This window comes from Bombina bombina, chromosome 2 (assembly GCF_027579735.1).
Source record: "Bombina bombina isolate aBomBom1 chromosome 2, aBomBom1.pri, whole genome shotgun sequence".
Lineage (NCBI taxonomy): Eukaryota > Metazoa > Chordata > Amphibia > Anura > Bombinatoridae > Bombina > Bombina bombina.
Genome location: NC_069500.1, coordinates 221,680,360 through 221,697,754, shown reverse-complemented (window position 1 = coordinate 221,697,754; position 17,395 = coordinate 221,680,360). Strand labels below are relative to the sequence as shown.

The window sequence follows — 17,395 nt, the reverse complement described above, 5'->3', positions numbered from 1 at the left end:
AAGCTCATTCCCTGTGACAGATTGTCCGGGTTCAGCCACCAACGGAGTGAATCTCTGGTCCTTTGATCTACTTGAATCGTCGGAGACAAGTCTGTATAATCCCCATTCCACTGTCTGAGCATGCACAGTTGTAATGGTCTTAGATGAATTCGTGCAAAAGGAACTATGTCCATTGCTGCAACCATCAATCCTATTACTTCCATGCACTGCGCTATGGAAGGACGAAGAACAGAATGAAGAACCTGACAAGAGCTTAGAAGTTTTGATTTTCTGACCTCTGTCAGAAAAATTCTCATTTCTAAGGAGTCTATTATTGTTCCCAAGAAGGGAACTCTTGTCGACGGGGAAAGAGAGCTTTTTTCTATGTTTACTTTCCATCCGTGAGATCTGAGAAAGGCTAGGACGATGTCCGTATGAGCCTTTGCTTTTGACAGAGACGACGCTTGAATCAGGATGTCGTCCAAGTACGGTACTACTGCAATGCCCCTCGGTCTTAGAACCGCTAGAAGGGACCCTAGTACCTTTGTGAAAATTCTCGGAGCAGTGGCTAATCCGAAAGGAAGTGCCACAAACTGGTAATGCTTGTCCAGAAAAGCGAATCTTAGGAACTGATGATGTTCCTTGTGGATAGGAATATGGAGATACGCATCCTTTAAATCCACCGTGGTCATAAATTGACCTTCCTGGATGGTAGGAAGGATCGTTCGAATGGTTTCCATTTTGAATGATGGAACCCTGAGAAATTTGTTTAGGATCTTGAGATCTAGAATTGGTCTGAACGTTCCCTCTTTTTTGGGAACTATGAACAGGTTGGAGTAAAATCCCATCCCTTGTTCTCTTATTGGAACTGGATGAATTACTCCCATCCTTAACAGGTCTTCTACACAATGTAAGAATGCCTGTCTTTTTATTTGGTTTGAAGATAATTGAGACCTGTGGAACCTTCCCCTTGGGGGTAGTTCCTTGAATTCCAGGAGATAACCTTGAGAAACTATTTCTAGTGCCCAAGGATCCTGAACATCTCTTGCCCAGGCCTAAGCAAAGAGAGAAAGTCTGCCCCCCACCAGATCCGGTCCCGGATCGGGGGCCATCCCTTCATGCTGTTTTGGTAGCAGTGGCGGGCTTCTTGGCCTGCTTACCCTTGTTCCAGCCTTGCATCGGTCTCCAGGCTGGTTTGGGTTGAGAAGTATTACCCTCTTGCTTAGAGGATGAAGAAGTAGAGGCTGGTCCGTTTCTGCGAAAGGGACGAAAATTAGGCTTATTTCTAGCCTTAAAAGACCTATCCTGAGGAAGGGCGTGGCCCTTTCCTCCGGTGATGTCTGAAATAATCTCTTTCAAATCAGGACCAAACAGTGTTTTGCCCTTGAAAGGGATGTTAAGCAATTTTGTCTTGGAAGACACATCCGCTGACCAAGACTTTAGCCAGAGCGCTCTGCGCGCCACGATAGCAAACCCTGAATTTTTCGCCGCTAATCTCGCTAATTGCAAAGCGGCATCTAGAATAAAAGAGTTAGCCAATTTGAGTGCATGAACTCTGTCCATAATCTCCTCATACGAAGATTCCTTATCGAGCGACTTTTCTAGTTCTTCGAACCAGAAACACGCTGCCGTAGTGACAGGAACAATGCATGAAATTGGTTGAAGAAGGTAACCTTGCTGAACAAACATTCTTTTAAGCAAACCTTCTAATTTTTTATCCATAGGATCTTTAAAAGCACAACTATCTTCTATGGGAATAGTAGTGCGTTTGTTTAGAGTAGAGACCGCCCCCTCGACCTTAGGGACTGTCTGCCATAAGTCCTTTCTAGGGTCGACTATAGGAAATAATTTCTTAAATATAGGGGGAGGCACAAAAGGTATGCCGGGCCTTTCCCATTCCTTGTTTACTATGTCCGCCACCCGCTTGGGTATAGGAAAAGCATCGGGGGGCACCGGAACCTCTAGGAACTTGTCCATCTTACATAATTTCTCTGGAATGACCAAATTGTCACAATCATCCAGAGTAGATAATACCTCCTTAAGCAGTGCGCGGAGATGTTCTAATTTAAATTTAAATGTTACAACATCAGGTTCAGCTAGTTGAGAAATTTTCCCTGAATCTGAAATTTCTCCCTCAGACAAAACCTCCCTCCTGGCCCCTTCAGATTGGTGTGAGGGTATGTCAGAAGCGTTATCATCAGCGTCCTCTTGCTCTTCAGTGTTTAAAACAGAGCAATCGCGCTTTCTTTGATAAGTAGGCATTTTAGATAAAATATTTTTAATAGAATTATCCATAACAGCCGTCAATTGTTGCATAGTAATAAGTATTGGCGCACTAGATGTACTAGGGGCCTCTTGTGTGGGCAAAACTGGTGTAGACACAGAAGGGGGTGATGCAGTACCATGCTTACTCCCCTCATCTGAAGACTCATCTTGGGCACTATTATCTGTGGCATCATTGTCCCTACTTTGTTTGGACACCATGTCACAATTATCACATATATTTAAATGGGGAGACACATTGGCATTCATACATATAGAACATCGTTTATCTGATGGTTCAGACATGTTAAACAGGCTTAAACTTGTCAACAAAGCACAAAAAACGTTTTAAAATGAAACCGTTACTGTCACTTTAAATTTTAAACAGAACACACTTTATTACTGAAAATGCGAAAAAGTATGAAGCAATTGTTCAAAATTCACCAAAATTTCACCACAGTGTCTTAAAGCCTTAAAAGTATTGCACACCAAATTTGGAAGCTTTAACCCTTAAAATAACGGAACCGGAGCCGTTTTTACATTTAACCCCTATACAGTCCCAGGAATCTGCTTTGCTAAGACCCAACCAAGCCCAGAGGGGAATACGATACCAAATGACGCCTTCTATAAGCTTTTTCAGTGGATCCTAGCTCCTCACACATGCATCTGCATGCCTTGCCTTCCAAAAACAACTGCGCATTAGTGGCGCGAAAATGAGGCTCTGCCTATGACTAGAGAAGGCCCCCATCTGAAAAAGGTGTCCATACAGTGCCTGCCGTTTTTTAACAACAATCCCCAAGATTATAATAACTATAAAGCGCTATAATCTGACAAATATGCTTAGCAAGCAATCGTTTTAACCCAGAAAATCGTCTACCAGTTTATTAAGCCCTTATAAAGCCTTTATTCTTATACTTAATCTAAGAAAATGGCTTACCGGTCCCCATAGGGAAAATGACAGCCTTCCAGCATTAACAAGTCGTGTTAGAAATGTGGCCATCATACCTCAGGCAGAAAAGTCTGCCAACTGCTTCCCCCAACTGAAGTTACTTCATCTCAACAGTCCTGTGTGGAAACCGCAATCGATTTTAGTAACGTCTGCTAAAATCATCTTCCTCTCACAAACAGAAATCTTCTTCTCTTTTCTGTTTCAGAGTAAATAGTACATACCAGCACTATTTTAAAATAACAAACACTTGATTGAAGAATAAAACTACATTTAAACACCAAAAAACTCTTAGCCATCTCCGTGGAGATGTTGCCTGTGCAACGGCAAAGAGAATGACTGGGGTAGGCGGAGCCTAGGAGGGATCATGTGACCAGCTTTGCTGGGCTCTTTGCCATTTCCTGTTGGGGAGGAGAATATCCCACAAGTAAGGATGACGCCGTAGACCGGACACACCTATGTTGGAGAAATGGTAGAATTTAGTAAAAGTATGCAAAGAAGACCAAGTTGCTGCTTTGCAAATCTGATCAACCGAAGCTTCATTCCTAAACGCCCAGGAAGTAGAAACTGACCTAGTAGAATGAGCTGTAATCCTTTGAGGCGGAGTTTTACCCGACTCGACATAAGCATGATGAATTAAAGATTTCAACCAAGATGCCAAAGAAATGGCAGAGGCCTTCTGACCTTTCCTAGAACCGGAAAAGATAACAAATAGACTAGAAGTCTTTCGGAAATTCTTAGTAGCTTCAACATAATATTTCAAAGCTCTAACTACATCCAAAGAATGCAATGATTTCTCCTTAGAATTCTTAGGATTAGGCATAATGAAGGAACTACAATTTCTCTACTAATGTTGTTGGAATTCACAACCTTAGGTAAAAATTCAAAAGAAGTTCGCAACACCGACTTATCCTGGTGAAAAATCAGAAAAGGAGACTCACAAGAAAGAGCAGATAATTCAGAAACTCTTCTGGCAGAAGAGATGGCCAAAAGGAACAAAACTTTCCAAGAAAGTAATTTAATGTCTAATGAATGCATAGGTTCAAACGGAGGAGCTTGAAGAGCCCCCAGAACCAAATTCAAACTCCAAGGAGGAGAAATTGACTTAATAAAAGGTTTTATACGAACCAAAGCTTGTACAAAACAATGAATATCAGGAAGATTAGCAATCTTTCTGTGAAAAAGAACAGAAAGAGCAGAGATTTGTCCTTTCAAGGAACTTGCAGACAAACATTTATCCAAACCATCCTGAAGAAACTGTAAAATTCTCGGAATTCTAAAAGAATGCCAGGAAAAATGATGAGAAAGACACCAAGAAATATAAGTCTTCCAGACTCTATAATATATCTCCCTAGATACAGATTTACGAGCCTGTAACATAGTATTAATCACAGAGTCAGAGAAACCTCTTTGACTAAGAATCAAGCGTTCAATCTCCATACCTTTAAATTTAAGGATTTGAGATCCTGATGGAAAAAAGGACCTTGCGACAGAAGGTCTGGTCTTAACGGAAGAGTCCACGGTTGGCAAGAGGCCATCCGGACAAGATCCGCATACCAAAACCTGTGAGGCCATGCTGGAGCTACCAGCAGAACAAACGAGCATTCCTTCAGAATCTTGGAGATCACTCTTGGAAGAAGAACTAGAGGCGGAAATATATAAGCAGGATGATACTTCCAAGGAAGTGACAATGCATCCACTGCTTCCGCTTGAGGATCCCTGGATCTGGACAGATACCTGGGAAGTTTCTTGTTTAGATGAGAGGCCATCAGATCTATTTCTGGAAGTCCCCACATTTGAACAATCTGAAGAAATACCTCTGGGTGAAGAGACCATTCGCCCGGATGCAACGTTTGACGACTGAGATAATCCGCTTCCCAATTGTCTATACCTGGGATATGAACCGCAGAAATTAGACAGGAGCTGGATTCCGCCCAAACCAGAATTCGAGATACTTCTTTCATAGCCAGAGGGCTGTGAGTCCCTCCTTGATGATTGATGTATGCCACAGATGTGACATTGTCTGTCTGAAAACAAATGAACGATTCTCTCTTTAGAAGAGGCCAAGACTAAAGAGCTCTGAAAATTGCACGGAGTTCCAAAATATTGATCGGTAATCTCACCTCCTGAGATTCCCAAACCCCTTGTGCAGTCAGAGACCCCCACACAGCTCCCCAACCTGTAAGACTTGCATCTGTTGAGATTATAGTCCATGTCGGAAGAACAAAAGAAGCCCCCTGAACTAAACGATGGTGATCTGTCCACCACGTCAGAGAGTGTCGTACAATCGGTTTTAAAGATATTAATTGAGATATCTTTGTGTAATCCCTGCACCACTGGTTCAGCATACAGAGCTGAAGAGGTCGCATGTGAAAACAAGCAAAGGGGATCGCGTCCGATGCAGCAGTCATAAGACCTAGAATTTCCATGCATAAGGCTACCGAAGGGAATGATTGTGACAAGGTTTCGACAAGTTGATATCAATTTTAGACGTCTCTTGTCTGTCAAAGATAGAGTCATGGACACTGAATCTATCTGGAAACTCAAAAAGGTTACCCTTGTCTGAGGAATCAATGAACTTTTTAGTAAATTGATCCTCCAACCATGATCTTGAAGAAACAACACAAGTCGATTCGTATGAGATTCTGCTAAATGTGAAGACTGAGCAAGTACCAAGATATCGTCCAAATAAGGAAATACCACAATACCCTGTTCTCTGATTACAGACAGAAGGGCACCGAGAACCTTTGTAAAAATTCTTGGAGCTGTTGCTAGGTCAAATGGCAGAGCCACAAACTGGTAATGCTTGTCTAGGAACGAGAATCTCAGAAACTGATAGTGATCTGGATGAATCGGAATATGCAGATATGCATCCTGTAAATCTATTGTAGACATATAATGCCCTTGCTGAACAAAAGGCAGGATAGTCTTTACAGTTACCATTTTGAATGTTGGTATCCTTACATAACGATTCAATATTTTTAGATCCAGAACTGGTCTGAAGGAATTCTCCTTCTTTGGTACAATGAAGAGATTTGAATAAAACCCCATCCCCTGTTCCAGAACTAGAACTGGCATAATTACTCCAGCCAACTCTAGATCTGAAACACATTTCAGAAATGCTTGAGCCTTCGCTGGGTTTACTGGGACACGGGAAAGAAAAAATCTCTTTGCAGGAGGCCTTATCTTGAAGCCAATTCTGTACCCTTCTGAAACAATATTCTGAATCCAAAGATTGTGAACGGAATTGATCCAAATTCCTTTGAAAAAACGTAATCTGCCCCCTACCAGCTGAGCTGGAATGAGGGCCGCACCTTCATGTGGACTTAGGAGCTGGCTTTGATTTTCTAAAAGGCTTGGATTTATTCCAGACTAGAGATGGTTTCCAAACTGATACCGCTCCTGAGGATGAAGGATCAGGCTTTTGTTCCTTGTTGTGACGAAAGGAACGAAAACGATTATTAGACCTAAATTTACCTTTAGATTTTTTATCCTGTGGTAAAAAAGTTCCTTTCCCTCCAGTAACAGTTGAGATAATAGAATCCAACTGAGAACCAAATAATTTATTACCCTGGAAAGAAAGGGAAAGCAGAGTAGACTTAGAAGACATATCAGCATTCCAAGTTTTAAGCCATAAAGCTCTTCTAGCTAAAATAGCTAGAGACATATACCTGACATCAACTCTAATGATATCAAAGATGGCATCACAAATATAATTATTAGCATGTTGAAGAAGAATAATAATGCTATGAGAATTATGATCTGTTACTTGTTGCGCTAAAGCTTCCAACCAAAAAGTTGAAGCTGCAGCAACATCCGCCAAAGATATAGCAGGTCTAAGAAGATTACCTGAACACAAGTAAGCTTTTCTTAGAAAGGATTCAATTTTCCTATCTAAAGGATCCTTAAAGGAAGTACCATCTGCCGTAGGAATGGTAGTACGCTTAGCAAGAGTAGAGACAGCCCCATCAACCTTAGGGATTTTGTCCCAAAATTCTAATCTGTCAGATGGCACAGGATATAATTGCTTAAAACGTTTAGAAGGAGTAAATGAATTACTCAAATTATTCCATTCCTTGGAAATTACTTCAGAAATAGCACCAGGAACAGGAAAAACTTCTGGAATAACTACAGGAGATTTAAAAACCTTATCTAAACGTTTAGATTTAGTATCAAGAGGACCAGAATCCTCAATTTCTAATGCAATTAGGACTTCTTTAAGTAAAGAACGAATAAATTCCATTTTAAATAAATATGAAGATTTATCAGCATCAACCTCTGAGACAGAATCCTCTGAACCAGAAGAGCCATTATCAGAATCAGAATGATGATGTTCATTTAAAAATTCATCTGAAAAATGAGAAGTTTTAAAAGACTTTTTACGTTTACTAGAAGGAGGAATAACAGACATAGCCTTCTTAATGGATTTAGAAACAAAATCTCTTATGTTATCAGGAATACTCTGAGTATTAGATGTTGATGGAACAGCAACAGGTAATGTAACTTTACTAAAGGATATATTATCTGCATTAACAAGTTTGTCATGACATTCAATACAAACAGCTGGAGGAACAGCTACCAAAAGTTTACAGCAGATACACTTAGCTTTGGTAGCTCCAGCACCAGGCAGTGATTTTCCAGAAGTATCTTCTGACTCAGCTTCAACATGGGACATCTTGCAATATGTAATAGAAAAAACAACATATAAAGCAAAATTGATCAAATTCCTTAAATGACAGTTTCAGGAATGGGAAAAAATGCCAGTGAACAAGCTTCTAGCAACCAGAAGCAATAAAAAATTAGACTTAAATAATGTGGAGACAAAAGTGACGCCCATATTTTTTTAGCGCCAAATAAGACGCCCACATTATTTGGCGCCTAAATGCTTTTGGCGCCAAAAATGACGCCACATCCGGAACGCCGACATTTTTGGCGCAAAAGAACGTAAAAAATGATGCAACTTCCGGCGACACGTATGACGCCGGAAACAGAAAAAAAATTTTGCGCCAAAGAAGTCAGCGCCAAGAATGACGCAATAAAACGAAGCATTTTCAGCCCCCGCGAGCCTAACAACCCACAGGGAAAGTCAAATTTTAAGGTAAGAAAAAAATTTGTTTTATTCAAATGCATTATCCCAAATATGAAACTGACTGTCTGAAAATAAGGAATGTTGAACATCCTGAGTCAAGGCAAATAAATGTTTGAATACATATATTTAGAACTTTATAAAAAAGTGCCCAACCATAGCTTAGAGTGTCACAGAAAATAAGACTTACTTACCCCAGGACACTCATCTACATGTTGTAGAAAGCCAAACCAGTACTGAAACGAAAATCAGCAGAGGTAATGGTATATATATATATAAGAGTATATCGTCGATCTGAAAAGGGAGGTAAGAGATGAATCTCTACGACCAATAACAGAGAACCTATGAAATAGACCCCGTAGAAGGAGATCATTGAATTCAAATAGGCAATACTCTCCTCACATCCCTCTGACATTCACTGCACGCTGAGAGGAAAACCGGGCTCCAAGCTGCTGCGGAGCGCATATCAACGTAGAATCTAGCACAAACTTACTTCACCACCTCCATAGGAGGCAAAGTTTGTAAAACTGATTTGTGGGTGTGGTGAGGGGTGTATTTGTAGGCATTTTGAGGTTTGGGAAACTTTGCCCCTCCTGGTAGGAATGTATATCCCATACGTCACTAGCTCATGGACTCTTGCTAATTACATGAAAGAAAAGATGCTTTTTTAAATTTACATTTAATTAAAATTTTCAACATTGTTCAAAATAAAACCAAGCATCAAAATAAGGATTCAAAATGCTTCATAACCTACCTGAGATGATATTAAACATTCTTGGATTGAGTATAGCAGGACAAATTAATCGTAGAAAAACAAAGCCACTAAAAAGAAACAAATGAAGTATTACATAGAATATGTACAGACATATAAAAATAAAATTGTATGAAGAATGGTGTCCTAAACCTTGAAAAGCATATTTGGGATGTGGAATATCAAGTATGTTTAGGAGGTTTTGAGGAAGTGAACAATAAATGTGATGCTAAGAGAAAGAAAAAAAAAAAAGGACATTGTGTTAATTAACTTACCTAACCACCCTTGTTCTCATAGTGTTGTTAGAAGGCCACTTTTGCTGTACAGATTTCTGTAAGCACCCATAAATATACCTTAATGTGCTGTAAAAAAAATAAATAAATTGTTATGGCTTAAACATTACAAAATTATTAATATGTAATTAAGGATATAAATAGCCTAATGATACTGCAACATTCTCAATTTGGAGAGTGCAGATGCACCACGTTACATAATGACTAGCAAAAGTTATCCAACTAATTATTCTAATATCACCACCATAATAAATTGCTATTCTTGCATGGTTTTTATTTACCCAACTTGTGACGAACTACCGCTATTACACATTTAAATAAACTTGTATATACTGAAATTTAGACACAGATTGTAGTGTCTCCAAAATGCAAAACTGATGCTTTGCATGCAATCCTTTAACCTTCTATGTATTCCTGTCTATAAACTTCTATAGCATCTTTTACAGAGACTACACAACAGAAAGTCTCAACATGTCAAGTCCTAAGCTACTAACCAGTCCAAAATGTTACTCGCCACTACTGATCCCACCCGCTACCCGCATACATAACACACTACTTTACCCCCTCTTTGCATATGTTTAGCCATTGTGAAAAACCTTATTGTGCAGCAATGTTTTAATTTTGTTTTTATTTTATACAATAAATTAAATAATGCTATATACAGTAATAAATTGACAAAAAATAGTGCATAGCAGTTATCAACATCAACTAGGGTTCTGAGGAAGAACACATGAACCAACTCTCATTTAGATACCTGCAAATGTAGGATCCAAAATGGCAGAACCCATAATGAGATGGAGGTGTATGAAATGTATTTAGTATATAATGTCCGTTTAAGCTAGACAGAAGAAACAAACAAACCTCATACTCTAGTTCAGAGACTGATTTAAATATAGGGAAGACAGAATGCTGTTTAGAACAGACTTAAAAACTACCCAGCACCTTCGTACTAGATTTTAGGAGGGCTGCTGAGTTTATCCACCTTCAAGGGATAGAAAACAAAAAAGAAATGTGATTTTGTGCATTTTGGAAATAACAAATTATGCTTACTTGATGATTTTCTTTCTTTCAGATGGAAAGGGTCCACAGCTATCAGGCTAGCATAATTTAAGTTTTTCTTCATAAATGGAAACAAACAACAGCTGCATTCATTACTTTTGGGAAATCAATACCCAAGTTATAGAGGACACAATGCAAAAACGGGAGGGTACAATAGGCGGCCCATTCTGAGGGCACCAGGCCTGAAAAACCACAAACCAACCAAAAGTAATGAATGCAGCTGTGGACTCTTTCCATTTATGAAGAAAAGAAGCATTTTTGCAATATACTTTAATTAGCAAAAATGCTTCTAGTAAAAGTTATTAATGTGTATCTGCAGCATACGCACATGTCCTGTGAGTGCCCGTGCACCAGTATTCAAACACCATGCCTGCTGCTCACAGTCAGCAGTGGCTTGCATGACACAAATTATGTCTTTAGAAGCAACACACACCACAGCCAGCTCTCTGAGCAGCAGGCATGGTGCTTGTATACTGGTGCACTGGCACTCACAGGACATGTGCGTATGCTGCAGATAAACATTAACTTTTACTAGAAGCAATTTTGCTAATGAAAGTATAATGCAGAAATGTTTCTATTACACATTGAAATGCACCCATGCAATTTTATTTGTGACCTTTCTTTCCCTTTAACACTTTCCTCAATAATGCATGTATATGCTAGAACCTGAATTGAAAGACGCATCTTCACCCACTGTTACAAGGTGAGGGGCGCTAACTAGTAGTTTAAGACGGCCACCACTCGAGTGGAAAGAGGGATGATTACTTAGAATTCTGTGCAAATTGACCTCTTACTGCCTAATGGCATAAACTATACATGTAATTGAAGCCTAAAACAACAGAAATGGCCCAAACTAAGTAAGGCTGTGCATGCTAATGTCGGTGCCGCTGATTTCTTAAAGAGACAGTACAAATTTTTCTCAAAGTGCCTTAAATCATGCTAAAGTTCCCTAATATACAGGTAGATTACGAGTTTTGCGTTACGGCTTTTAACACAGAAAAAATTGGCAATTTCAGCGTAATGGCAGTAACGCAGCTATTGCGAGTCGTGTCGGTATAGCTATACCGCAAGCATTTTAGCTTGTAACGCAACGTCCATTCCGCACTCAAAAAAATTACGTTTTTGAGTGGGATATGCATAGTGCCGGTATTACAGGTTGTGCGGTGAGGCTAAAATGCTTGCTTAACAGCCTATACCGAGAGGATCCATACCGCCATCCGAGACCAGTAGTTATGAGTTTTGTGTAACAAAAATGTTTCACAAAACTCATAACTAAAGTGTTACAAAGTACACCAACACCCATAAAATACCTATTAACCCCTAAACCGCCACCCTCCCGCATCGCGACTATTAATTTAATTTATTAACCCCTAATCTGCCACTCCCGAAATCGCAGAACCTAATAAAAATGATTAACCCCTATTCTGCCGCTCCCCGACATCACCACCACTATAATAAAGTTATTAACCCCTAAACCTCTGGCCTCCCACATCTCTGCAACTAAATAAACCTATTAACCACTAAACCGCCACCCCCCTACATCGCAAAATACTAGATTAAACAGCCCCCAACTTTAAATTAAAGGGACACTCAGGTTTTATTAATTTTCATGATTCAGATACAGCATGTAATTTTAAAGAAATTTCCAATTTACTTCCATTAAAAAAAATGTGCACAGTCTTTTATATTTACACTTTTTTGAGTCACCAGCTCCTACTGAGCATGTGCAAGAACTAAGACTATACGTATATGCATTTGTGATTGGCTGATTGCTATCACATGGTACAGGGGGAGTGGAAATATACATAACTTTGAAATGTGTTAGAAAAGAATCTACTACTCATTTGAAATTCAGAGTAAATGCTATTGTATTGTCTTGTTATCTTGCATTTGTTGATTATGCAAATCTATAGTGTTTACTGGTCCTTTAAAATATAACTATATTTAAATAAACAAAAACTTACCTGTGAAATAAAAATAAACCTAACATTAAACTATAAATTAACCTAACCTTACTATTCTAATAAAATAAATACTACCAATTAAAAAATCTAAATTACAAATTTAAAAAAACCTAACTACGAAAAAAATGAAAAAATCTAAAATTACAAAAATAAACACTAAATTACGAAAAATAAAATAACACTAAGTTTACAAAAAATAAACGAAATTATCAAAAATAAAAACAATTACACTTAATCTAATAGCCCTATAAAAATAAAAAAGCCCCCAAAATAAAACACCCCCTAGCCTACAATAAATTACCAATAGCCCTTAAAAGGGCCTTTTGTAAGTTAAACAGCTCTTTTACCTGTAAAAAAAAATACAAAGTGACCCCAACAGTAAAACCCACCACCCAACGTACCCCCCAAAATAAAAAAAACCCTAACTCAAAAAACAAAACAAAAAAAAACTAAGCTACCCATTGCCCCTAAAGGGGCATTTGTATGGGCATTCAGCTCTTTTCATTGCCCTTAAAAGGACATTTAGTTCTTTTTCAAAAGCCCAAACCCTAATCTGAAACCCCCCCCCCCCCCAAAAAAAATATACCTAACACTAACCCCAGAATATCTACACACGGCTGCTGAAGTCCGGACAACCAGGCGGCGACATCTACATCCATCACGGGGGCGTCTACTATCTTCATCCGGCGGCGCGGAAAAGACATCCAGTGTGGAGCGTCCTTTTCATACGGTCCCCACCGTTTCAAAACGGCGTACAATGCATTCCTATTGGCTGATTTGATTCTTCAAATTCAAATCAGCCAATAGGATGAGGGCTTCTAAAATCCTATTGGCTGTTCAAAATCAGCCAATAGGATTTCAGTAGCTCTCATCCTATTGGCTGTTTTGAACAGCCAATAGGAGTTTAGAAGCTCTCATCCTATTGGCTGATTTGAATTTTAAGAATCAAATCAGCCAATAGGAATGCAAGATACGCCATTTTGAAACGGCTACCTTGCATTTAAGCTTCAGTGTAGGGCGGGGACCGTATGAAGAGGACGCTCCGCGCCAGATGTCTTCGCCGCTCCGCCGGGATGAAGATAGAGGACGTCTCCTCGATGGGTGAAGAAAATGTTGCTGCATGGATGAAGACTTCTCGCCAACTAGATGTCCGGACTTCAGGTAAGTTTTTATTTATTTAAATATAGTTATTTTGCAATTTTAATTTAAAGTTAGGGGGGTGTAAGGTTTAGGGGTTAATAGTTTAGTGTTGTGGGGGGCCGGCGGTTTAGGGGTTAATAGGTTTATTTAGTTGCGGGGATGAGGGGGCCGGCGGTTTAGGGGTTAGTAGGTTTATTTAGTTGCGGAGATGTGGGAGGACGGAGGTTTAGGGGTTAATAACTTTATTATAGTGTTGGCGATGTCAGGGGCGGCGGAATATGGGTTAATAACTATTATAGTGGCGGTGATGTCGGGGAGCGGTGGAATAGGGGTTAATACTTTTTTACTGTCGGCGATATCGGGAGCGGCAGATTAGGGGTTAACATTATTTAGGTGTTGACGATGTCGGGGGCGGCAGATTAGGGGTGTTTAGACTTGGGGTTTATGTTAGGGTGTTCGGTTTAAACGTAACTTTTTTCCCACATAGACATCAATGGGGTTGCGTTAGAGATTTTTCACTCCGCACTTCAAGTGTAAGTTTTTTTTTGCTAACACTTTCTCCCCATTGGTGTCTATGGGGGAAAGAGTGCAAGAGCACGTCAAAGCAGCCCTTGGCTTTTGTACGGTATGGAGATTATCGCCACCATATCACATGCACAAGGAGGCTTTTCAGTAACTCATAATGGCAGCGCTATGGAGGGTGAAATAATGCAACTTTTTTGGCATTAGTTTCACACCCTGTTTAGCACAAAACTCGTAATCTAGGTGATGGTGTGTAATAGCCTCAGACCATGGGAACAATATGTGTAGATGTTCAGGGAATAGCCATGGATGACATTTCTACTCAACTGATGCTCCTTCCTCTACCTTGCATCATGGCAACTGCAGACTGCATTCAGTAGAAGGGCCACCAAAGAAAGTGCAAGCACAGTTTTAAAGGATCTAGACAGGAGCAGCTCACCGCAGACTAAATAATAGGCAGATAAATAAGCATTTTACCTGGTGGGCCTGTGACATCTCCACACTGGGATAAGATTTCTAACTGTCTGGCTTTACTCCTTTGTTGACCCCCCTTTGTCCAGGAGGCACTACTGAGTGTAAAAATTAATCTCATATCGATTAGAGAACTCCCTATAAATGTATGTGAAGACAGAACACATCAGTGTTACCTGCTACATACTGAATAAATTAGGAATACTTTGGAGATTGGGTGGAGTAAAGATCTTCGATGTAGGGGTGTTTTGTTTCCTCCTGGTGGACAGGAAGAACAAACCCACTTGATTTGTAGACTCAACATAATTTGAAAGGAACAGCCTTTTAATCAAATTCTGCTTGCACTGAGGCAAACATTGAACCCTAGTAGAATTTAGAAAACAGTGTAGCCTTGCATAACTGACCAAGATGCTGCAACCAACCTTGTGAAAGGAAAAACATAATTTATGTAAGAACTTACCTGATAAATTCATTTCTTTCATATTAGCAAGAGTCCATAAGCTAGTGACGTATGGGATATACATTCCTACCAGGAGGGGCAAAGTTTCCCAAACCTCAAAATGCCTATAAATACACCCCTCACCACACCCACAAATCAGTTTAACGAATAGCCAAGAAGTGGGGTGATAAGAAAAAAGTGCGAAGCATAAATATAAGGAATTGGAATAATTGTGCTTTATACAAAAAAATCATAACCACCACAAAAAAAGGGTGGGCCTCATGGACTCTTGCTAATATGAAAGAAATGAATTTATCAGGTAAGTTCTTACATAGATTATGTTTTCTTTCATGTAATTAGCAAGAGTCCATGAGCTAGTGACGTATGGGATAATGACTACCCAAGATGTGGATCTTCCACGCAAGAGTCACTAGAGAGGGAGGGATAAAATAAAGACAGCCAATTCCGCTGAAAAAAATCCACACCCAAAAATAAAGTTTAAATATTATAAAGAAAAAAACTGAAAATATAAGAAGATTCAAACTGAAACAGCTGCCTGAAGTACTTTTCTACCAAAGACAGCTTCAGAAGAAGAAAACACATCAAAATGGTAGAATTTAGTAAAAGTATGCAAAGAAGACCAAGTTGCTGCTTTGCAAATCTGATCAACCGAAGCTTCATTCCTAAACGCCCAGGAAGTAGAAACTGACCTAGTAGAATGAGCTGTAATCCTTTGAGGCGGAGTTCTACCCGACTCGACATAAGCATGATGAATTAAAGATTTCAACCAAGATGCCAAAGAAATGGCAGAGGCCTTCTGACCTTTCCTAGAACCGGAAAAGATAACAAATAGACTAGAAGTCTTTCGGAAATTCTTAGTAGCTTCAACATAATATTTCAAAGTTCTAACTACATCCAAAGAATGCAATGATTTCTCCTTAGAATTCTTAGGATTAGGACATAATGAAGCAACCACAATTTCTCTACTAATGTTGTTGGAATTCACAACCTTAGGTAAAAATTTAAAAGAAGTTCGCAACACCGCCTTATCCTGGTGAAAAATCAGAAAAGGAGGAGACTCACAAGAAAGAGCAGATAATTCAGAAACTGTTCTGGCAGAAGAGATGGCCAAAAGGAACAAAACTTTCCAAGAAAGTAATTTAATGTCCAATGAATGCATAGGTTCAAACGGAGGAGCTTGAAGAGCCCCCAGAACCAAATTCAAACTCCAAGGAGGAGAAATTGACTTAATGACAGGTTTTATACGAACCAAAGCTTGTACAAAACAATGAATATCAGGAAGATTAGCAATCTTTCTGTGAAAAAGAACAGAAAGAGCAGAGATTTGTCCTTTCAAGGAACTTGCAGACAAACTTTTATCCAAACCATCCTGAAGAAACTGTAATATTCTCGGAATTCTAAAAGAATGCCAGAAAAAATGATGAGAAAGACACCAAGAAATATAAGTCTTCCAGACTCTATAATATATCTCTCTAGATACAGATTTACGAGCCTGTAACATAGTATTAATCACAGAGTCAGAGAAACCTCTTTGACTAAGAATCAAGCGTTCAATCTCCATACCTTTAAATTTAAGGATTTGAGATCCTGATGGAAAAAAGGACCTTGCGACAGAAGGTCTGACCTTAACGGAAGAGTCCACGGTCGGCAAGAGGCCATCCGGACAAGATCCGCATACCAAAACCTGTGAGGCCATGCTGGAGCTACCAGCAGAACAAACGATCATTCCTTCAGAATCTTGGAGATTACTCTTGGAAGAAGAACTAGAGGCGGAAAGATATAGGCAGGATGATACTTCCAAGGAGGTGACAATGCATCCACTGCTTCCGCTTAAGGATCCCTGGATCTGGACAGATACCTGGGAAGTTTCTTGTTTAGATGAGAGGCCATCAGATCTATTTCTGGAAGTCCCCACATTTGAACAATCTGAAGAAATACCTCTGGGTCAAGAGACCATTCGCCCGGATGTAACGTTTGGCGACTGAGATAATCCGCTTCCCAATTGTCTATACCTGGGATATGAACCGCAGAAACTAGACAGGAGCTGGATTCCGCCCATACCAGAATTCGAGATACTTCTTTCATAGCCAGAGGACTGTGAGTCCCTCCATGATGATTGACGTATGCCACAGTTGTGACATTGTCTGTCTGAAAACAAATGAACGATTCTCTCTTTAGAAGAGGCCAAAACTGAAGAGCTCTGAAAATTGCACGGAGTTCCAAAATATTGATCGGTAATCTCACCTCCTGAGATTCCCAAACCCCTTGTGCTGTCAGAGACCCCCAAACAGCTCCCCAACCTGTAAGACTTGCATCTGTTGAAATTACAGTCCAGGTCGGAAGAACAAAAGAAGCCCCCTGAACTAAACGATGGTGATCTGTCCACCACGTCAGAGAGTGTCGTACAATCGGTTTTAAAGATATTAATTGAGATATCTTTGTGTAATCCCTGCACCACTGGT

At 39.7% G+C, this 17,395-nt stretch overlaps 1 protein-coding gene across 1 annotated transcript in view; it reads right to left on the bottom strand.

Annotated features, from left to right (window-relative positions):
• Positions 1–17,395, bottom strand: part of RASA1 (RAS p21 protein activator 1) — a gene marked incomplete in the record, with an annotated part of 550,200 nt that overhangs the window by 75,380 nt on the left and 457,425 nt on the right. Inside the window, 2 exon segments of the mRNA XM_053701476.1 lie at positions 9,028–9,095; positions 9,300–9,386. Of these exon segments, the coding sequence (XP_053557451.1) occupies positions 9,028–9,095; positions 9,300–9,386 (155 nt within the window).